This window comes from Typopeltis vanoorti, chromosome 16 (genome assembly GCF_054136105.1).
Source record: "Typopeltis vanoorti isolate ZY-2024b chromosome 16, IOZ_Tvanoo_1.0, whole genome shotgun sequence".
NCBI classification, from domain to species: Eukaryota; Metazoa; Arthropoda; class Arachnida; order Uropygi; family Thelyphonidae; genus Typopeltis; species Typopeltis vanoorti.
In genome coordinates, this window is record NC_143564.1 from 111,367,627 (window position 1) to 111,392,482 (window position 24,856).

The following is a 24,856-nucleotide window of genomic DNA, read 5'->3' on the forward strand; positions in this document are numbered from 1 at the left end:
AAAATGATAGTAATAATTTGGCCTAATGAGATGACTGCTAACCTAATTAAGAATTGATCCTACTATTTATATAGACTAATCTAAGAATAGGGTGGCGCAGTATAAATATAAATTTCCCTACTCTTGGATCGGTGATCTCTTCTCAATTAGTTATTTTATTCATAAAAGTGACTTAAAACTAGATGGTGAGTTAGAACACGACAGAAAAGAGTCATCACGACATAATCATGAGGATAAAACACATAATGAAATAAGGTGCAGATTAGATCCGAGATAGATACAAAGGAAGGAAGTAAACAAGTTTGTGGTCAAATTCTCTCCAGAAAAATTGCAGGAATTGAAAAAATTTTCTTAAAAAAATTTTTTTTGCGGGAGAGAAAATCTGTGTAGAAGGAATTTTATACAAAAATACCTTATATACCAATTTTACTGGTAAATAAAATTCACTAAAAATACTTGTGGGTTAATAGAGAAATTTTCATATTTTTAATTTGGAAATAATAAAATTTGTATATGAATATTGTCACCTTAAAGGGTTTTGTAAAAGAACAGAAAAATAAGTGTAAGATTAATAGTGTCTAAAGAAACCTCTTAGTCACCAGTAATTTCAGACGGATTAAGGTATTAACAAATGACCTGGGGCAACTGCAACTTCAAGGGTCAATAGTGCGCGGGGTTCTCCCGACTAATTGCACCGATCGACGAGGGTGATGGGTGCAAACCACCAAAGTACCTTTGGGGGGGGGTGATGACATAAGCAAAAATGAAGGTAATTGGGACTGTATAAATAGAAGTTCGCTTCGTCGAAACGGGGTCTTCCGACAGGCATATGCAAATCAAAATCAAAGGCGCAGTATCAGCTGAGAAACGTCTCACGGCTGGAGTCCCACAAGGATCATTACTAGCTCCGATTCTGTTTTCCATATACATGGCTGATATCCCACACAATCCATTGTCATCCATCCTGGCTCTGTATGCAGATGATACAGCAGTATTAAGCAGATCTCTAAAACCACACACAGCCATCAATAAACCACAAGAAAACATACTACAGATTCAGAAGTGGTTCTCTAAATGGAGACTACAAGTAAACCCCCAGAAGAGCATAGCCATGCTATTCACCATAAGACCGATACTTCCCAAAGAGGACATCCTCCTATTCAACACAAAAATACCCTGGAAAACAGAAGTCAAATACCTTGGTGTACAACTAGACAAAAGGCTAACTTTCAATTCTCATATCAAGGCTCTCTATGCAAAGGCATCAAAAGCCATTGCTCAACTCTATCCTCTAATCAACAGGGACAGTAAACTAAACACCAGAATCAAACTGCTAATCAACAAACTAATGGTCCACCCTATACTCACTTATGCTTCTCCAGTCTGGAGTCATACTGCCGATACTAACATTCTCAAATTACGAGTACAGAATAAATGCGCCCCATGGTTCAGTAGAACTGTGCGGTTCCATCGAGACACAGATGTCCCCTACATATACACTTTTCTGCAAACTACAGCAAACAAAGTTCTTCAAAAAAGCATCTGCACACCCCAGTGAACTGGTTCAACTAGCTACAAATTACAATGCCACACTCTGCTTCAAATACAAAAGATCCAAAGCCATACTACTCCCTCCTCTGACATTTAACCTCCAAGCCCACCTAGGGCGAGCAATTAGCTCACAAACATTTCCACTCACTAAGTTAAGGAGATAAAAAATCCCTCATTATTTTCAAGCCGGTATACGAAACTCGGAGATCGAAATCTATCGATCTCCGAGTTTCGATGTACTGATTTCCACTCACTGTTTCTATGTCAGATAGTGGGGAACATGAAAAGTGCTTTGCATGTCTGACTCACCCTTAGAGTCAGAAAAGTTAATCGTTAATCGAAACGGGGTCTTGTCTTGCCTTTTTCTTGGAGTAGGAGTTTGAGTCGATCTGGCGTGCGTTCCCGTTCTCGGGTCAGTGAGGAGTTTCGAGGTCACATGGGGTTCTGACCTGAAGTTACGATGTACGCTACAGCAGCGGAGTTTTGCTAACATTGTCGGAAATAATTTGTAATCGCCATCGGAGACCTGCGTTCCAGACAGAAAATGCTGAGAAAGCGACGTGACTAAGATATACGATTTTACAAGAAATTAGATGTCGAGTTTTCATGCTGCCAAGATCCAAATGTTCGCTGATATTAAGAGGAGATCTCACGAAATCCCAGAGATGATATCCAAGTGCAGTACTAAAGTCGGACGGTAATAGAAAGAACTGTTGTGTCCCAATTTACGATTTCTACTCTAATCTTACAAATTCCTTTTATCTATATTCTTCTAACTTCTATGCCCGAGATTTTACCAAAACTTATACCAATATCTAAGTTATTGCTCCCTGTAGTACCCCTAATATTTGTATTTATACTGCGCCTTTTGGGATATTTAGTTTAGGATATTACATACATAAACAAGGAGAAAGAACTCAAATATATCTGAAAGTGTAACTATTGCAGTCGTGACACTTAACTCGATTCTCAACTTAAATTTTCCGCGTGACTAAGTACAATATTTTCAAGTGGTTATCAACTGCACCATTTATGTTGTCATAAATAGGGAGAAAGTCAATCTCGAATTTATCTCTTAGTATTTAAATATTATTGCAGTCATGACTCTTAATCTCTTTCCTCAACATTAAATTTTCCCGCGTGATTTGGTACGAAGATTTTAAGCGGTGCATTGGATTAGCAACATCAGACAACTCTTTTATCACTGAACAAAAGGTTTATTAAGTTTCTAAACATGGTACAATTCAAATACTAAACTAAAATACTTATAGACTAGCATTAAATTATTACAAGCAATATGGCTATTTGTGATTATGCCGCCATACACATTAATTCATAAATTCACCTGATGTGAACAAATTAGATCAATTCACACTATCTGATTTTTCGCACTGAAGTAGATTAACAAATTATTCACTGCTAACACATACTCGTGACATTTCAATTATTTTATACATTACATTAGGCATTCAATTCTTAGGATACGTAATTACTTAATTCACACTATTCCGTTATACCATTATTTGCACTAACACACAATTATGTCATTTAAATATCTTGTGCAATATAATAGACATGCAAAAATACCTTAGGACTCTTAATCATTCACAAATCTTTAATACTAGTCAATCTACACATAACACATTTTATCATATACTAAAGTCCTAGTATAACTTCAACAGTTATGTATTGGAATCACGATTCTTTTCACAGACAAATTTCTAGCTAACATAGGTTATGATTTACAGTACCTTTCTTGAGCTCTTCGTATGGGCCTTTATTCTTTTCCAAACGAACCTCTGGTATAACTTCTCGTAACTCTGGAATACTTTAACACACATATATTTGCTCTACTATCAGCAACGAGGACATTGATCTCTTTACAGCTTTCTGCTTTGCGTAGTTATCACTAGCGTCGAAATGAAGAAGATCCCTCCTTTTCTAGGACTCTATGGCAATTTTTCCTTTGCTTCCTACTCGGGAAAAAGGGAATTGAAATCCCGCTCACTTTCGTTTCCGTGTTGTGACAAGGAGATAATATCACCCCTGTCGCCACTCAGGAAAACCCCGTGAACTCCACCGGAACCAAAACCAAACTCCAAGGCCAAAAGCGACTATCCAAAAAGGGAGTTTCTTTTTCTCCATTGGGGTTACCAACCCTTTTATAGCTGCTCCCCTAACGGCACCTTTTCTTACTTCCTTTCTCCTCCTTCTACTTGTTTTTTAATCATCGACCAATTAGGGTGGCGTTTTCTTACCAAACGTCATTTGATCGGCAAGCCCGTTCTCAATGTTTCAATCCGGGGATCGGTCCTAAGTGATAGCTTTGCTTTTCTTGTGCTAGTCTGACTTAATCCCCTTTCAAACTTTTTCTATGAATTCTACTTAATAACTTAATCTCCCACATAACGTATTTTATAACTCACCCATTTCTACTTATTTACTTAACTCTCTCATTTTTAATCGTATTTCAATATTAATCTATACTTTCCTTTGTTAGCTACTTATTTAGTTAGAATTCCTTATTTTAAGTCATATTACAATATTAATACATTCCTTCCTTTATCAGCTACTTTAACAACAACCCTTACGTTTTATACATTTTACTGGATGCAAGAAATTTTCCATTAAATAATTCATTTTTTATGCAGGGGTTTTAATTTATGATATTTATTCTTCATGTTACGCCATGATAGCTGAGAATACTATATTCCTAAGATATCAGGTGTAACAGAAGTGATTTTAGGGATCATTCAGAAAAGACCAGACATCTGTTCAAAGTAAGATTTTTCCTTTGTTTAAGAAGATTGTGATGGTGATTTATTTAAGAGACTTGTTTTATAGTGATACTTGAGGACTTTAGGCCTTATGCTGATAGTTAAAATATTTTGTTATATGTGAGAGAAGGTCTGGCTAAAATGTAAAGTGAAACATCGTGTATTTTACGTTATAGCTATTGCTTAAGCTTGTAGAATGTTATGTAAGATTGATCTCAGTTTAACCATGATTAACGAGAAAAAATTATAGTCACTTGGTCTTATTAGAATTGAATATGATGAGGAACTAAATTGTACACGTAGTCATTAGTTGTAATTTGAAGCAGAGAAGCTAATTTACTTAGAACTTAAAATTGACTCATTGTACATTTCACTGATGTTAAATAAATTGTTTTCTTGTTTAAATAACTTGCTTGATTTCTATTTCCAATGCACTACTCATAAAATTCGAATCTGTCTGAGCCTTAAAAATAGATATTGTTATGACTGCTTAACAGAAAATTTAAGTTCATAGATTTACTTAGAATTAAGAGAGAAAAGTTCAGTGTGGTTTACTGTGTGTTGATCTTTGGGGGAAGATTCACCTCCCACCCACAAATTTAAAATTTGGTGGCACAGCTAGAAACTAAATAAATTTTCCAAATTCACTTGAGAATAAACACCAGTAGGTCAGACAAAGAGATTGGCTCCAGTCTGAGGAGATTTTTTTGTTCTGTACGTTTTGCACACATGAACTTTATATTATTTTCGGCCATAAGTCTAGTAGTAAAGTAAAGGTTAAGAAGAAAGGTTTAAACGAGATAACTAGTTTTTACAAAGGCGCAGAGGACAAGATATGTTTGAAGATTAGATAACATATAAAAATAACGACATATTTAACAAAGGCATATGACATGGTGCCAAGACACAAGCTCTTTAAAATGCTACAGTTATATGGTTCAAATGAGACTATATAAAGCAATACGTAATCTACATTCGAGTCGAGTCAACAGTCAGAATTGAAGGAGGTATGGGAAGATGGCTGGTTGATGTAAATAAGGTATGAGACAAGGATGCACACCATCTCCATTCTTAATCATCATCTATATGAAATACATTACAAAGTGAAGTGGCATTAACTTTGATATCACAACTGGATATGTTAATCTCGTCTTGGGGATGGGGGTATCCTGAACTGGTAGAGAGGATCCAGAACAAGTGACCAAGCTGCTAACAGGGCTTTGGAATTCTCCCTATGGGGATAGGTTGAGTGTGTGTGGGTGGGTGGGGAATCAAGCTTAGTTGATATGAAGAAAAGAGGGAATATGATAAAAAATTGTAATTACAATTTTTTAAAAAAGAATCAACCTGAATACATTAACGTGAAATGCAAGAGAAATTAGTTAAAAGACTAAATTAGCATTTGCAAAATAGAATTCAAACCAATTTTAATTTATGAATCCAAGAGCTTAGCTGAAGACCAGCAAGGGAATCAAAGATTGGAGAACATAAATAAGATTTCTATCCTTGATGCCCTTGTTTGTCATCAAAAGATAGGAGAAGACAGATATGATGGTTCTTAGCAAAAGCATATTAAAAATGAAAATATATTTGACACTGTTAGCATTCATGAACATGTGAGTAGAGCTATTCACAGGTGATATATTCGTTTATTCAGAATGGGAGGTTAGTCTGATTCCATTAGTGCAGGAAAAAGACTAAGAGGAAGACCAATATCTAAGTGGACTGATGCATTTAGAAGCGCTCCTCAGAAGATCTAAGTATATAATTTTATACTAATGTTGACCACAGATAACAGATTAATCTGGAAGAAAATAGGAAGTTAGTAATAATGTAAAGATGTCATGTAGTACTATCACGGTATTCTACACACCAGGAGAGTACATATTTTGATAATGATTATGATGGTAATGATGAAATTGCATGAATGAAAGAGATCATTTGGAAAATACTACCTCTATCTCCCTTCACACACTTAATCATATCCACTGTTATTTGTGCACCCCCCCCCCCATTGATGCAAGAGTTCTGTAAAGAGTAACCAACTTCATATAGCTTCCAGTGCCAAATAAAATTAGCTGTTCTCATCGAGTTTTATAACAGATCATCCAGGTATTTACAAGACTCATCATCATCAAATTCCTGCCATGTACCCTCAAGGGGTGAACAGGATATGACAGTACTACATGAAAACATTACATCATTACTAACTTCCTATCTACAATTTTCCTCCAAATCAGTCTGTTCCTTGTCAAGACTCCAACATTATTAGATCTTATATTTCTATCGTCTAAGGCACTTTGTACTGTATCAATCCAGCTATATCTTGGTCTTCCTCTGGGTCGTTTTCCTGCCAACCTAGCAGAGAACACTTGATTTGCTAATCTTTCCTCTCCCATTCTATTTAAGTGACCATACCACCTGAGATTAGCTCTGCTAACGCATTCTTGGATGCTGACAATGTCAAGTTCTTTCCTAATATCCTCATTTTTAATATGATATTGCCATTGATGCCATCTGTTCACACCTCTAATCTTTCTCAGAACTCTCATATCTGCAGTCTCTAGTCTTAGGTCAAGTGTTTTACTTCTGACCCAGCTCTCAGATCCATAAGTTAAAACTGGTTTGAACACTGTTTTGTATACAGCTAATTTAGTGTTTTGACTAATTTCTCTCTTATTCCATATGAATTTATTCAATTGACTTCCCACCATACCAGCTTTGCTGATTCTGTTATCTATTTCTATATTTAATTTACCATCTTCAGTAAAAATCGTGCCTAAGTAGCGGAAATGTTATACTTGTTCCACAGGTTCTCCATTCACAACACAGTTGACATTTTCAATGATTCTGCCTATTTTCATTGTCTTTGCCTTTTTATTGCTGACCTTCATACCATATCTATTACAACAGCAATTGAATTTAGTCAGAGAATCCTGCAGACTTGTAGCGGATTTATTTAGAAGTATAACACCATCCGCATAAAGCAAAGAGCTGACATTAACATCACCAATTTTGATATCAGGTTTAATACCACTTTCCTTCATAATGTGATCCATATAGATAATGAATAACAGAAGGGATAATGTACATCCTTGTCTCACACCAGATTTAACATTAAACCATTTTCCTGTACTTACTTCAATTCTAACTGCTGACTTACAACTCAAATAAAGACTAAGTATTGCTTGATATAATGCCCCACTGACACCATATAACTGCAGCATATTGAATAGCTCCTCTCTTGGCACCTTGTCATATGCTTTTTCCAAATCGACAAAACTTAAATACAGATCTGTTCACTCTCCAAATACTCTGGATCTCTTTTTGACTAGTTCTCCCTCCAGATACACTGCAGAGGTCGCCTCTCCTCTCAGCAACTCAGATCACAATCTTGTACAATTCTCTTCTCCCACAGAAAGCCCCACCCCGTCCCCCACCCACTCCCAACCTCACATCCTCTGGTACTACAAAGGAGCCAACTGGGATGATCTCCAGAATTTCTACTCCTCATTTCCTTGGTCTGACTATTGTTTCCACTCAATTTACAAGACTCATCATCATCAAATTCCTGCCATGTACCCTCAAGGGGTGAACAGGATATGACAGTACTACATGAAAACATTACATCATTACTAACTTCCTATCTACAATTTTCCTCCAAATCAGTCTGTTACTTGTCAAGACTCCAACATTATTAGATCTTATATTTCTATCGTCTAAGGCACTTTGTACTGTATCAATCCACCTATATCTTGGTCTTCCTCTGGGTCGTTTTCCTGCCAACCTGGCAGAGAACACTTGATTTGCTAATCTTTCCTCTCCCATTCTATTTAAGTGACCATACCACCTGAGATTAGCTCTGCTAACGCATTCTTGGATGCTGACAATGTCAAGTTCTTTCCTAATATCCTCATTTTTAATATGATATTGCCATTGATGCCATCTGTTCACACCTCTAATCTTTCTCAGAACTCTCATATCTGCAGTCTCTAGTCTTAGGTCAAGTGTTTTACTTCTGACCCAGCTCTCAGATCCATAAGTTAAAACTGGTTTGAACACTGTTTTGTATACAGCTAATTTAGTGTTTTGACTAATTTCTCTCTTATTCCATATGAATTTATTCAATTGACTTCCCACCATACCAGCTTTGCTGATTCTGTTGTCTATTTCTATATTTAATTTACCATCTTCAGTAAAAATCGTGCCTAAGTAGCGGAAATGTTATACTTGTTCCACAGGTTCTCCATTCACAACACAGTTGACATTTTCAATGATTCTGCCTATTTTCATTGTCTTTGCCTTTTTATTGCTGACCTTCATACCATATCTATTACAACAGCAATTGAATTTAGTCAGAGAATCCTGCAGACTTGTAGCGGATTTATTTAGAAGTATAACACCATCCGCATAAAGCAAAGAGCTGACATTAACATCACCAATTTTGATATCAGGTTTAATACCACTTTCCTTCATAATGTGATCCATATAGATAATGAATAACAGAAGGGATAATGTACATCCTTGTCTCACACCAGATTTAACATTAAACCATCTTCCTGTACTTACTTCAATTCTAACTGCTGACTTACAACTCAAATAAAGACTAAGTATTGCTTGATATAATGCCCCACTGACACCATATAACTGCAGCATATTGAATAGCTCCTCTCTTGGCACCTTGTCATATGCTTTTTCCAAATCGACAAAACTTAAATACAGATCTTTGTTATATTCCCATGCTTTCTCGACTATTTGTCGTAAAGTGAAGATCTGATCCTGACAGCCTCTATTTGGCCTGAATCCTGTTTTTTTCTTCACCAAGCTTTTCTTCCACAATTCTTCTCAACCGTTTCTCAAGTTTTACTTGAGAAACGGTTTTATACTTGCATAGAACTTGCCAGGAACACTCAGTAGGGAAATACCTCTGTAATTCTCACATTGTTTTATTTCCCTTTTTAATATATATGGGTACTATGAGAGCTCTACTCTAATCATCGGGAATTCGTCCCTCTATTCAGGCTTTATGAACTATGCAGTGCAGCCACTGTAAGACTTTTATACCACCATACTTCATCATTTCTGGTCGAATATCATCTACTCCTGCTGCCTTTCCATATTTCAAGCCTTTGATAGCTTTTTCTACTTCAAGTATGGATATGTATTCCTGACTGCATGCCTGGTCAGTGTTTTTTATCACTGTGCTGTCATCACTGCTTGTTTCATTTAGCAGTTTTTCAAAGTAATTACTCCATACTTCAAGGATATCTTTTTCTCCTGTTTTCATGTCACCTTTATCATCTCTAACTCCTTTTACAACATTCTTTCCTCCATTTCTAAGCTTCTTCAACAACTTCCAGAATATTTTGCCACCTTCTTGATATTTATTTTCTATATTCTTGCCAAAGTCCACCCGTGACTTTTGTTTAGCTAGTTTTAAACACTGTTTAGCTTTCTTACATTTGTCTCTGTATTCTGTAAGAGTAAAAGCTGACTTATTTGCCAGGAACTTTTGATATGCTTTCTTCTTTTCCTTCACTGCCTCTTTAACTTCCTGTATCCACCAGGGAGTTCTGATTTTTTTTATCCTTGCACAGAACCTCACCACATGCCTTTCTGGCAGAATCAATCAATGTTTTCTTCAGAGTTTGCCACTGAATCTCCAAGGTTTGGTTCCTGTTCTCAAACTCTTTCATTTTCTTTTCAATAATCTTTCTATATTTTAGTCTACAGTTCACATCTGAGAGCTGCTCAACTTTTATTCGCTTTAAAACTTTCTTACATGTTATTCTTTTCGATATGAAATTCAATTTTATCCTGCTCAAGACTAAATAGTGATCACTTCCAATTTCAAATCCTCTGTACACTCTGGTGTCCTGCACCAGGGAGAAAACATAACTATCAACAATAACATAGTTAATGAGACTTTTCTTATTCCTAGCCTCTTCCCTCCATGTGAATTTGTGCACATTTTTATGTTGGAACATGGTGTTAGTAATAACCAGTCCATGTCCTGAGCAGAAATCCAACAGATATTTGCCATTATTATTAGCTTTACTCTTTTCTCCAAATTTTCCTAAAATATTTTTGTATGTCTCACAATCATTTCCTACTATTTAGATCCCCAACAAGGACCAACTTTTCCTTTTTCATTGTGTCAGTTGCTTTTTCTAAAGCGTCAAAAAATTCCTCCACTTCTACCTTAGTAGAACCTTCTGTGGGACCATAGGCACAAATAAGTCTCATTGTCCAGTTCCCTTTTCTAATATTTGCTCACATTACTCTACTTGAGACCGACTGCTATTCAAGAAGATTAGCCTCGTATTTTGCGTTGAATACTATGGCTACTCCTTCTTTTCCTTGATTGTCATTGCCTGAATATAATATTTTGTATTTATTGCTCAGAAAGATCTCACCAGTTTTGGTCTATTTTGTTTCAGTCACCCCTATTATGTCGATCTGGTACTTATCTAATTCCTCAGCTAGCTCCATTTCTTTGCCATTCAGGCTTCTTACGTTGATAGTACCGATCTTTAACTCTGGTGATGTTGAGTTGGGGTTTGTTTTCAGATTTGTTCCAGTAGCTGACCTTTCGCTGTTCGCCCTGGTTCCCTGGCAAAAACAACGGGGGCCTTGTTTAACCGGGCGATGCCCCAGCCGGCATGAAATTTTGTCATGTTGTACCATCATTTTTTATTTTGGTTTAACCAATAAGAATACAATTTGGTCGGCTAAATCCCAAATTGCCAGCCCATCCTCGTTCGTTCAGTATCCAAGTAGATACCCAACAATGCACCACGAGAAGGTGAGGATTGGACATTAGGTCAGAAGCCCTGGTCGGTTCTCCGCATTCCTTTAAAGGCTATGTGGAGGTCTCCTCTCAGTTATACAGCTTTGACCCTTAAGCACCCACTTTACAAGACTCTTGCTCCAGAAATAGTACATACTTTTTTTAAATTGAAAGAAATGCGATATCCAGAAAGATGATGAGATGTGTATCCACGAAGGTGACCAGGATGATTACTTTCAATCAGTAACTAAAGAAAATTATAACTTAAACATTTAATCAATTAACACATAATAGCATATATTGTAATCATGATGACTAACCTCATATGAAACAGCTAAAAGTGACAGTACAGGATTCCAGGTTGCATAACTGACTTGTAAGAGGCATTTAGAAGGTGATGGCATATTATGACAGTCAAGAAGCAGTCCAAATAAATCTTTTGAATATATAAAATGATGCACTGAAATGATATGATGGAAATTAGTTAACAGCTCAAACTGCGATTCCTATGAGACAGTAGCACATACAGGATTTTTCTGATGTGAAAGCTCATATAAATATATCTGATTTTTTTATACAAGTGAGTGGCTTAAGGTCTAAGGATTCATGTAATACGATTTCTTAATAAAGTCTTAACTTTTTTGTCTGTTACCTATTAACATGTTGTAAAATAGTAACACAATCAATACAATCCGAATATGTGGAAACAATACGAGATAGGGAATGGTAAGAGGTATAATGTATGGGGACTCAATGATCCGTGGTGTTCAAGATAGGATGCGTGAGGAGTGTTTGCCAGCAGGAATGATAGAAAGTGTGGCTTTGGCAGTTAAGAGAAGTGAAATGGTGAATGAGATTATTGTGATGGTGGGAACAAATGACTTGAGTGGTGGTGTAAATATAGAGCAGCGAGAGATATGAGATTCTTGCTCGAGGTGGTAGAAAGAAGACACAGAGAGGAAAGATTGTGTGTGTTGCCTAGGTATGATAATGACGAGTTGAGCAGAAGAGCAGTAATATTGAATGACATAATAGCTAGAATATGTGACAAGAGAGGACTGGAATATGTGGATGCTTGGGGTGTGTTTGAGTACAGAGAGGAATTGTATGCGAGAGACTGCTTACATTTGAATGAGGAAGGACATAGGCATCTGGAGAGATTGCTGTTCTGAACGTCAGTGTGTCACAGGGAGGATGGTAGCAGGGGTGGCCTCTTGTGGAAATGGGCACTTGGGAGAAGGGGGATGACATCAGGTAACGCTGAGCCCATTGGAGTCTAGAGGGGATAATGCTGGGTATAGAAACAATGGCATTTTTATGCTTTATACTAATGCCAGGAGACTCCGGAATAAGAGAGAGGAATTGGTGGTGCAGATAGCATCAGACTGGCCAAATATTATTGTGATCACTGAGACATGGTTGACAGAAGAGGATATAATAACAGGAATAGAGGTCGCTGGGTACAGAATTTTTCGGCAGGATAGGAAGGGAAAGCGTGGTGGTGGAGTACTGCTTATGATATGTGACGACCTATGTCCTCTAAGAGTGAAGACTTTGGAAGGCAGTGACGCTAATGATTTTGAAAGCATATGGTGTGAAGTAGAGGTGGGCAGGACGGGATATTTAGTGAGGTGTTGCTACAGACCCAGGAGCACAGATGGTGGGGATCAGGAAATGTTTACACAGTTGAGTTTGGCAAGTGCAAGAAGAATGATTGTTATGGGAGATTTTAACTACAGTAGTATAAATTGGGAAGAGGAAGATGCATGTAGCAATAAGGGAATGGAATTTGTAGAATTCTTGAGGGACAAATGTCTTAGGCAACATGTAACAGAAGGAACAAGAGGTTCAAGAGTTTTCGATTTGGTTATAGCATCAGAAGAGCTGATAATAACTGAGATGACATCTCTCCCACCAGTTGGAGAGAGTGACCATATGGTTTTGACTTGGAAAATGAATAGACATGCAGGAGTATCAAAGAGACAGGAACGTATGTGGAATTATAAGGCAGGTGATTATAATAGTCTAAGATGTCAACTTGGGGAAGTTTCATGGAGGGAGGAATTGGAAGGCTGGGATATCATTAGTGCGTGGGAAATTATGAAAGAATATTTGTTAGCAGCAATGGTAAGTTGTATATCACAAGTTAACAAGAGGACATAATGTGGAGTAAAGTGGATGACAAACAATATTAAACAGGGAAACAAAACACAAGTGTTAAAAGGATTATTTTACTGATTACAAATGAAATAATAACTTTACGTTTCGACCCCTGTATTGAGGTCATCTTCAGAAGGATACATTCAAAAGTATAAGAACAAGCTACATGCTATTGCACACTACACAAGTAAATTACATCTACGTTGTTAACTAATCTTTTTTTCTTAGCCTGCCCTCTAGTGGAAAAAAAAATAATAAATAAATAAATAAAAAAATAAATAAATAAAAACTACAATAAACTCTGCTAAAGTCCTCATGTACTAGAATTCTTCTGGAATTATACAGTTATATTATGATTATCTTCTGGATTTGTACAGATTGCTATTGAATGTTGAAGGGAAAAAACAAAACAAAAAAACACTTCACTGGGTCTTGTATTGAAATTTTTCTTTGTGGTTGCTATGAAGGTTGTAGATGGGTCCTCCACATTCTTGGAATTGTTAGACCATCATTTTTATTCAGATTCGGATCATGTTTGAGCATCTCGCATGCTTCCTTGAATTTCTGCTCAAACCAGGTTTTGGTGCGGTGTAGGGACTTGGTACCTTTCCAGTCAATTCTGTGGTATGTTTGGAGTGCATGGTCAGAAAGGCCGGTTTTTCCAAAATGGAGGTATTTTATGGGACGTTTGTGTTCATCCTTTCTGATTGGGATGGTTCGTCCTGTTTCCCCTATGTACGGTATGTTACAAGTGCAATCTATTTTGTAAACCACCGGGTGGGCTAAGTGTGGCAGGGGATCCTTGGAAGAATTGAGTAGGTGCCTTAATTTTGTCGGGGGTTTGAAGGTGGTTTTGATGTTGTATTTGTGTAGTGTTCTGTCTATTTTTTCTGAAATGCCTCTAACATATGGTATAGCAATAGCATTCTTGAAATCTTTTTTGTTATTAGTGGTATCTTTGTGGAGGATCTTGTGAATGGTTTTTATACTGTATCCATTTTTTATAAAGGTATGTTTGATGGCCTCATATTCATGGTTAAGAGCTTGTTTAGTTGAACAAATGGTTTGAGCTCTGTGTTTAAGGGTGCTTATAACCCCTAGTTTTGTGTCGGGTGGTGATAGGAAGTTTTGTGTATGTATTGGCCTGTGTGTGTGTGTGTGTGTAGATTTGCGGTAAACTGAGGAGAGACAGCCTGAAGGAAGACGTGTGACAAGTGTGTCCAGGAACGGAAGAGAGTTGTTTTTTTCTATTTCAATGGTGAATTGGATGCGTTCGTGTTGTTTGTTCAGGTGGCTGAGGAATGTATCTAGTGCTTGGTGGCCGTGGGGCCAAATGGCGAAAATATCGTCGACGTATCTGAGCCAAATTTTGGGCTTTAGGCACGCCGATTCTAGAGCTCGTTGCTCAAAATCATCCATATAAAAGTTCACTATTGGGGGGAGAGTGGAGAGCCCATAGCGGTACCTTCTTTTTGAAGGTAAAAATTGTTTTGTCACATGAAATATCCGGAGCGGCGTACGTGGGCAAAGAGGGCCGTGATGTCGTGTGGAAATATGTTCTGTAAGAGTAGGATAGTATCATTGATTGGGATATTGGTGAAAAGGGAAGTCATGTCAAAGCTGACTAATAGATCTTGGTCGTTGAGTGTAATATTTTTAATTTTGTTTATGAATTGTTGTGTATTGTTTTTTGTAGGAAGGGGAATGACCAACCAATTCCTTGAGTGTGGCAGCTAATTTTTTGTCTAAGTAGTAATTCGGACTGTCAATTTCTTCCACAATAGGACGTAATGGCGTGTTTGTTTTGTGTACTTTTGGTAGGCCATAAATTCTGGGTGCGCGGGCATACTGTGGTATTCATTTTTTGATTGTTTCTTCCGGCCACGTGTTGACTGATTTAAGTAGTTTAGTAGTTTTCTTTTTGTTACGTTGTGTGGGGTTGTAATTTACCATTTGGTAGGTGTTGTGGTCCGATACCAAATGGTTCAATTTTTCGATGTAGGTTGTCCGATTTAAAACAACAGTGGCGTTCCCTTTATTGGCTTTAGTGATAATAATGTCACGGTTATTTTTAAGGGATTTGAGGGCCAGTTTATCCGCTTTGTTTAGGTTGCTGCTTAATTTTTTGGTTGAATTTAGTAAACAGGCAGGGATCTTAAACCTCTCTCGATATGATATATTATATCTAGTTTATTTACTGACCTCGGAGCAATGCCGTAATTTAAACCTTTCTATAGTAGTGAGAGGTCACCTTGTGTGAGGTTGTAATCCGATTGGTTGATAACCAGACAGCGGTCCAATGGTGGTTGGTTGCTCCTAACTGTGTTGTTGGGTGATTGGCTGCTCCTTCCATTATGGCTTCGGAATTGTCTTGTGCTTTCCTGTAGTTTTAATGCTTGAAACTTTGTTATTAAGTGCTCTTTGTTTTTGAGTAGTAGGTGCTTGGCCGAGTCGTCTGTGATCCTGTCTAGAATATTCCAAATTTCCTGATTAACGTAACTGGATAGTTCAGATTTCAGTTGTAACACTTTGGCTTGGGTCGATGCTAGGTTCTTTCGTGTCTCGTGAATTTGTTCTCGTAACAAAGCTTTTTCTAGTCTGGCATAGATACGGGGCGCTTTAGCTGAAGTAAATTTCTTCTTCAGTTTAATGCAGTTCGGTATTAAGTTGCTGTCTCTACAACGTTTCAAAAAGGCCAGGCGATTAATTATCATGGAAATACGTAGCTTTAGTTTACCGTAGAGGCTGCACTGCTTGTGTGTCACATCTCCATGGATTATGATGACTCTTTCTTTTAAGGTTACACGGTGATCAGCATTCATATTAATTAAATTAGGGAAACAAAACACAAGTGTTAAAAAGATTATTTTACTGATTACAAATAAAATAATAACTTTACGTTTCGACCCCTGTATTGAGGTCATCTTCAGAAGGATACATTCAGAAGTATAAGAACAAGCTACATGCTATTGCACACTACATTCAGAAGTATAAGAACAAGCTACATGCTATTGCACACTACACAAGTAAATTACATCTATGTTGTTAACTAATCTTTTTTTCTTTTTCCTATCACCACCCAACACAAAAACTAGGGGTTATAAGCACCCTTAAACACAGAGCTCAAACCATTTGTTCAACTGAACAAGTTCTTAACCATGAATATGAGGCCATCAAACATACCTTTATAAAAAATGGATACAGTATAAAAACCATTCACAAGATCCTCCACAAAGATACCACTAATAACAAAAAAGATTTCAAGAATGCTATTGCTATACCATATGTTAGAGGCATTTCAGAAAAAATAGACAGAACACTACACAAATACAACATCAAAACCACCTTCAAACCCCCGACAAAATTAAGGCACCTACTCAATTCTTCCAAGGATCCCCTGCCACACTTAGCCCACCCGGTGGTTTACAAAATAGATTGCACTTGTAACATACCGTACATAGGGGAAACAGGACGAACCATCCCAATCAGAAAGGATGAACACAAACGTCCCATAAAATACCTCCATTTTGGAAAAACCGGCCTTTCTGACCATGCACTCCAAACATACCACAGAATTGACTGGAAAGGTACCAAGTCCCTACACCGCACCAAAACCTGGTTTGAGCAGAAATTCAAGGAAGCATGCGAGATGCTCAAACATGATCCGAATCTGAATAAAAATGATGGTCTAACAATTCCAAGAATGTGGAGGACCCATCTACAACCTTCATAGCAACCACAAAGAAAAATTTCAATACAAGACCCAGTGAAGTTTTTTTTTTTTTTTTTTTTTTTTCCCTTCAACATTCAATAGCAACCTGTACAAATCCAGAAGATAATCATAATATAACTGTATAATTCCAGAAGAATCCTAGTACATGAGGACTTTAGCAGAGTTTATTGTGGTTTTTATTTATTTATTTTATTTTTTTTTTCCACTAGAGGGCAGGCTAAGAAAAAAAGATTAGTTAACAACGTAGATGTAATTTACTTGTGTAGTGTGCAATAGCATGTAGCTTGTTCTTATACTTTTGAATGTATCCTTCTGAAGATGACCTCAATACAGGGGTCGAAACGTAAAGTTATTATTTCATTTGTAATCAGTAAAATAATCTTTTTAACACGTGTTTTGTTTCCCTAATTTGATTAATATGAATGCTGATCACCGTGTAACCTTAAAAGAAAGAATATTAAACAGGAATTGCCTGCAAAAAAGAGGCTATGGAAGAGATATAAGGAGACAGGTGAAGAGAAGATGCTTAAAGAGTATAAAACACAGGCCAGAAGAGTGACTAGTACGGTAAGGAAGAAACTGGAATATGAGAGGAGATTTGCCCTAAGATCCAAAGAAATTCCTAGGGAATTTTTTAGATATGTGGCCAATAGGAGGAGAAATGACTGTGGAAAAATGATATTGTGGGATAAAATTGGGAATAGAGTGACTGATGCAGAGGACATAGTGGAATTGTTCAATGAACACTTTATTGTAGTATTTCATCCTGGAGGAATCAGTTTTAATGCTAGAGGGATAGGGCAGGTTTGAGGTTTAGAGGTACAGGAGGAGAGTATGTTTCAATACTGAGTAATCTGGATGTCAGAAAAGCTGTGGGAGTGGATGGTATTTCACCACGAGTTTTGAGAGAATGTGCTAGGGAACTGACGGTGCCTTTGACCTGGCTTTTCAATGAAAGTCTGGCTGAGGGAAAGGTGCACAGGGAATGGAAGGCAGGTAAGATCCCTCCAATTCAATTGCATAAGGGTGGTAGCAGACTGGCCTATAATTAGACACTATTGTGTCATCATTAGTTAGTAAGATCTTGGAAAAAGTAGTGAAGGACCATATACAGCACTGGGCAGATTAGGGTAATGTTATCTGTGAGAGTCAACATGGATTTGTGAAGGGGGGACTCTTGTTTTAGCAATATGCTAGACTTTTATGATAAAGTTACAAGAGCATTAGATGAGGGAAAGGCATATACTGCCATTTCTTAGACTTGGCGAAGGTATTAGACAGGGTACCACATGATAAGCTGATATTTAAGTTGCAGCACATAGGTCTAGATGTCAGATTGGTCAACTGGATTCAGGATTGGCTGTCTGATAGGTATCAGAGAGTTGTGTATGGTGGGGCAGTTTCAAGGAAGCAGACGGTTACAAGTGGGGTCCCACAGGACTCAGTACTGGGACCTATATTGTTTAACCTTTATATCAATGACATTGTCAGTGGATTGCAAGGGGATATTCAGTTGTTTGCAGATGATGCAAAGCTGGTAAATATTATTAGTAATAGTGCAGATGCAGCAGCCCTGCAAGAGGATTTGAATAAGCTAGATGGATGGGCAAATGAATTTGGATGTCAGTTTAACTCGGCAAAATGTAAGGTCTTGAAGTTTGGGACAAATCAATGGGACACTGCATACTCTATGGGAGGAGTTAAACTGGAGGAAGTAGAAGAGACAAGAGATCTGGGTTTGATGATTGATAGAAACCTGAAATTTAGGGGACATATTGCAAAGGTGGTGAACGTAACAACAGACGATTGCTGCAATAATGAGAAAGATGCTGACCTGCAGAGATAAAACAGTTATCATTCTGTTGTATAAGACCCTGATCAGACCACACTTGGACTATTGTTCTCAGATTTGGTCCCCAGGATCTTCACCTCTCTCTCTCTCTCATCCTCGAGAAACCCAACAGACTAGACCTGAGCACAGTAATCTATATGTGGAAGTATCAAGCCATTATAAAGAGGAATAGCAACTTCCTTATCTCTACTTGTTAGTATTCTTCAATAGCCAAGTCATCTTATGAATTACCATAGTAATATGCCCTCTAAACTTGAACTCTATCAATCACAATCCCTAGCTTCATCTATTCTTGGCGTATGATTCCATCAGTGTGGTACAGAGTTTGTAATTGATTTATCCCAAAATGCATAACTTTACACTTTTCTACATTAAATTGACATCCATTATCTTTTGTCTATACAGGCAGCCTATTTAAATCATCCTGCAAGCTGTCCATATTGTCTTGATTAACTATTACTCTGCCTAATTTTGCAACTTCAGCAAACAACATATTTCCTATATCATTTATGTACAAATTAAACAGTAGTGCTATTAACACTGAACCTTGCGGCACTCCACTAGTCACCTACTTTTTCTCGACTTCTGCTTCTCCATATACCGATTTTTGATATCTGTCCACAGTCGCCCCCTTATTCTCATGACCAGTGTCATATTATTATTATTATGGGCAGCTCCAAGGAGTCCTTAAGACTCATTGAGGGAGGCCCAACATCATGTCAAGAACAACTATTCAACATTCACACAGTAACAATCATACTTCACCTTGAACTCATTTACAGTCATGGTACCCACAACAGACTCTGGCAGCTTATTCCACTCATTTACCACTCTACAAGTAAAAAACCTAGCTCTAACACCCTTGCTAACCACACTCTTACCAAGCTTCCATGGATGGCCTCTAGTCCTCTCGCAACCAGTCCTATTCTCAAAAATATCTTCTGAAATCTCATAGAAACCCTTTAGTAATTTGAATGTCTTAATCACATTAACCCTTTTCCACCTATCAACCAATTTTTGCAACCCACAAATCTTCAACCTGTTCTCATAAGGTTCATTCCATAGACCTGCTATCATCTTGGTCACTCGTCTCTGGATCCACTCCACCTCCTCCTCATCGAGAAGAAACACTGGCGCCCATATCTGGGCACAGTAGTCTAGATGGGGTCTTATCAAGGCTTGATACAGAGGAACAATAACCTGTTTGTCTCTGCTCATTAGTGTTTTTCAGCAACCAAGTGATTTGATGAGCTGATTTTGCCACTTCTGCGATGTCCCCTAAACTTCAACTCCCTATCCACCAGCACTCCCAAATTCCTGGCCTCATCAATCACCTGGAGTACAGTTCCACCAATGTGATATACTGCTGCTAATCTTTTCACCCCAAAATGCAAAACCTTACATTATTTCACATTAAATTGACATCCATTCTCCTTAGCCCAGTCCTCCGAACTATCCAAATCATCCTGCAAATTGACATCCTGAGCATTCACCATTGCTCTACCTAACTTTGCATCATCCTCAAACAGATGCACAGTTCCTCTCAGATCCTTTCCTATATCTTTAATGAACAAATTAAACAGCAGTGGTCCAAGAACAGAACCCTGCAGCACACCACTAGTCACAGGCTGTCTTTTGGACTCTACTCCTGAATAAACACTCAGAGAGTGGTTTATTCAGGATGTCCATCCCCTTTTGTTCTAATTTGTATAACAGAAGTCCATGTGGTATTCTGTCAAATGCCTTTGCAAAATCATCATGTAGCCATTTCCTTTATCCAACTCAGCTGTCACTCTGTTATAAAAAAGTTAGTAAATTACTAAGGCATGATTGACACTTCGCAAAGCCATGTTGTCCCTCATGTATCATATACTTATCCACCCATTCTTGAATTCTCTTTTGGACCAGATTTTCCAGTATTTTTGCCACCACAGCTGAGATAGAGATTGGTCTATAATTTGCTACTACAGTCTTAGAACCGCCCATATTTCTTTGCCTGGTCTTTATTATTACTTCGGACCACCTGTTTCCTCTTCTTAGTCCTAAACATTTCTCTTGCCGTTTTTCCAATTTTTTATTTTGCTCTTTTTCCTGTGAATTATAAGATTCAAGCACACTATTTCTTTATTTCTGTCCATTTTATACTCCTCTGTTTTCACGGCTGCACATTCAACATTAATTCTGACATTTTCCATCCGACTGTTGATACTGTCCGCTTTGCTAACATTTGCTCTGTTCTCATCACCTAATAGGCACTCACTTTTGTAACATTTAACACACACACTCTCTCTCTCTCCAGTTTCAATTTCCTTTCACATATCCTTTAATTTTCGAAACGTATACATCTTGCACACACTGCACTGCACAAAATCCCACAAATTCGAATCATCCAAAAATGTGGTCTTTGCTGCCATTGTTCTACCACACAGTGGTGCATTATCGATAATATCATATTTAAACAAAAAAAAAAAAAAAAAACTACAAGGTTTACTTACAAATTAAATAACTCAACCAATCACACATCTGTTTAAAACAAAAACAAGAAGTTAACCTAATATTATCACTAAAGTATGAAAAAATTGCTTATCCTTCAGAAGAGCTAATAACCATGCAATACACCACTTAACAGACTCAAAATCTATATTAGGAGGTTGATGATGATGATGCAGAAAACAAGTACAGGAAGATACGATATAGATGATGCTTTTCATTATCATCCATATCAGAAAGTCAGTATAACATCCTTTTCTCAGAAGCTTCTGCATGATTTCATGATTTGTTCCTTTTTACTTCTAATTTTTCATATGTCATTTTCATATCTAAATCTCTCTCTCTCTCTTCTGTAGCTCTTCATGTCTCGCTATTCTCCATGTCAAACCACAGGATCACTCTCTTCAGTTGGTAGCATCATGGTGACATCTTCTATTAACACTCGATGAGATGATGATATTAAGTCTAATACTTGAATCCCGTATGTTGCTTCAATATGTTGCTTCAATGCTCCATATGATAATTGTCCCTAAGGAGCTCAAGGAATTTAATTTCCTTACTGACTCATATTTCCTGCTTCCAGTCACTGCTGCCATAGTTAAAGTTGCCTACCCATTATTATCAGCAATCTGTAGTCTCCAGTCTCATCTGTCTGAACATTTCTAAATCATTTCTGTCTGCATTCCATGACATGTAGCAACATGCCACTAAATATCTAAAATGTGTGCTAACGTGAATCTCACACCAAATGGCATCAAAACCATTGTCGTTATTACTGATCTTCTCAAGTTCCACATTGAGAGAATACAGTTTTTTTGAAATCATCAGTAATACCCCATCTCCTCTTTTATCTTTTCTGTCTTTTTAAAAAATGATATATATATATTTATAAAATATATATATATAAAAATATTTTTTATGTATATATATATATATATATATATATATATATATGTAATTATATGCTTCAACTCAGTTGTTGTGATACATTTTTAAAAATAGATTTAATGACTTAAAAACCGAGATTACTTATAAAGATTTAATAAGATTAATACAACTAGTTTCGACTTATAATAGCCTTCATCAGGTATTCTTAAAGGAAGAGAATAGTAATAAACATTGAAGTATCTAAAAACTTGAAAATAAACAATAAACAATGACACGCCTGTTAGAACAACTTGAAAAAATACAACATTTTTTATGTATCAATTATGTATGGCGATTTTTTACCTGTATTTTCAAGTTTTTAGATACTTCAATGTTTATTACTATTCTCTTCCTTTAAGAATACCTGATGAAGGCTATTATAAGCCGAAACAGTTGTATTAAACTTATTAAATCTTTATAAGTAATCTCGGTTTTTAAGTTTAAATCTATTTATAAAAAAAAAAAAAAAAAAAAAAAAAAAAAATATACATACATATATATATATATACAGGGTGTTCGGGATAAATTTGACAGTTTCGTAAGGAAAAAGAAAATCTTCTTTGTATCTAATAAATTTAATGAATTGACAAAAAAACATTACAGGCAGAGTTAATTACAATACTATCAACAAGATTTACTCAAAATAATCACCATTAGCATCGATCACAGCTTCAATTCTGCTTCGGAACCTCGAACAAACTGATGCTACAGTCTCCCTGGGAAGGGCCGCAAAAAATGTTTTAATTTTATCCATTAACTGGGCTTTTGTATTACTGGAAGTGCGATTGGTGTCTTTTTCAACTGCGCCCCATACAAATTAATCCATGGGGTTAAGGTCTGGGGAGTTTGGAGGCCAAACATTTGGACTGGTGAAATCGTAGAAATTTTCAGACAACCATTTTTGACTTTTCCCAGAGGTGTGGCAAGGGGCCGAATCCTGCTGCCATACATACGGCCTACCATTGGCTACCCTTGTTATCCAGGGCTTGACTACAGTTAGCAACTCCACGAACAAAGCCCGAATTCCAATGCCAGGGTTCTTCAACACCTGTTCCTGCAGATTTGCGAGGAATTCTGCTGTACGAACGCAATCAGATTGTCTGCTAGGGATCTTTCTTCTTGCTACATCCTCGTAGTCACCATTGCAAGTCTCTAGTTCATGCCTGATTGTTTTTACTGTATTCAGGGAGCATTGGGCAGCAGTCGTAATATCCTTATTTTGATGGCGGGCACGAATCATCATGATACAAGTTATTTTCTTCCATGATTCAGGTGGGTTCCAGCTATCCATCCTTTCTGACATCTTGTATATGAATGAAGAAGGGTCCAAACTTTTAAATGAAGAGAAGTGTGTGTTAATACATGTAACTTACGGAAAAATATAATTAATTATAAATATGTCAAATTTATCCCGAACACCCTGTATATATATAATGTGATGTGTATAGCATTTTTTAAAAAGACAGAAAAGATAAAAGAGGAGATGGCGTATTACTGATGATTTCAAAAAACTGTATTCTCTCAATGTGGAACTTGAGAAGATCAGTAATAACGACAATGGTTTTGATGCCATTTGGTGTGAGATTCACGTTAGCACACATTTTAGATATTTAGTGGCATGTTGCTACATGTCATGGAATGCAGACAGAAATGATTTAGAAATGTTCAGACAGATGAGACTGGAGACTACAGATGGCTGATAATAATGGGTAGGCAACTTTAACTATGGCAGCATTGACTGGAAGCAGGAAATATGAGTCAGTAAGGAAATCAAATTCTTGAACTCATGTTGTACCATCATTTTTTATTTTGGTCAGGTCAAAGCCTGAAATGTGTAAAGGCAGCAGGAGTAGATGATATTCGACCAGAAATGCTCGAGTATGGAGGTATAAAAGTCTTATAGTGGCTGCACTGCATAGTTCAGAAAGCCTGGACAGAGGGACAAATTCCCGATGATTGGAGTAGAGCTCTAATAGTATCCATATATAAAAAGGGAAATAAAACTGAATGTGAGAATTACAGAGGTATATCCCTATTGAGTGTTCCTGGTAAGATATATGCAAGTATACTTGAGAAATGGTTGAGAAGAATTGTGGAAGAAAAGCTTGGTGAAGAACAAGCTGGATTCAGGTCAAATAGAGGCTGTCAGGATCAGATCTTCACTTTACAACAAACAGTGGAGAAATCATGGGAATATAACAAAGATCTGTATTTAAGTTTTGTCAATCTGGAAAAGGCATATGATAAGATGCCAAGAGAGAAGCTATTCAATACACTACAGTTATAAGGTGTCAATGGGGCATTATATCAAGCAATACTTAGTCTTTATTTGAGTTGTAAGTCAGCAGTTAGAATTGAAGGAAGTACAGGAAGATGGTTTAATGCTAAATCTGGTGTGAGACAAGGATGTACATTATCTATATGGATCACATTATGAAGGAAAGTGCTATTAAACATGATATCAAAATTGGAATTGGAGATGTTAATGTCAGCTCTTTGCTTTATGCGGATGATGTTATACTTCTAAATAAATCTGCTACAACTCTGCAAGATTCTCTGACTAAAATGAATAACTG

At 37.0% G+C, this 24,856-nt stretch overlaps 1 protein-coding gene across 3 annotated transcripts in view; it reads right to left on the bottom strand.

Moving 5' to 3' along the window:
• LOC150098264 (spatacsin) overlaps positions 1–24,856 on the bottom strand; it is an 891,110-nt gene that overhangs the window by 354,924 nt on the left and 511,330 nt on the right. For all 3 annotated transcript variants that reach the window (XM_090406151.1, XM_090406152.1, XM_090406153.1), the window contains exon 23: positions 11,439–11,578. In XM_090406151.1, coding sequence (XP_090262277.1) covers positions 11,439–11,578 — 140 coding nt within the window. The remainder of the gene's footprint in view (positions 1–11,438; positions 11,579–24,856) is intronic.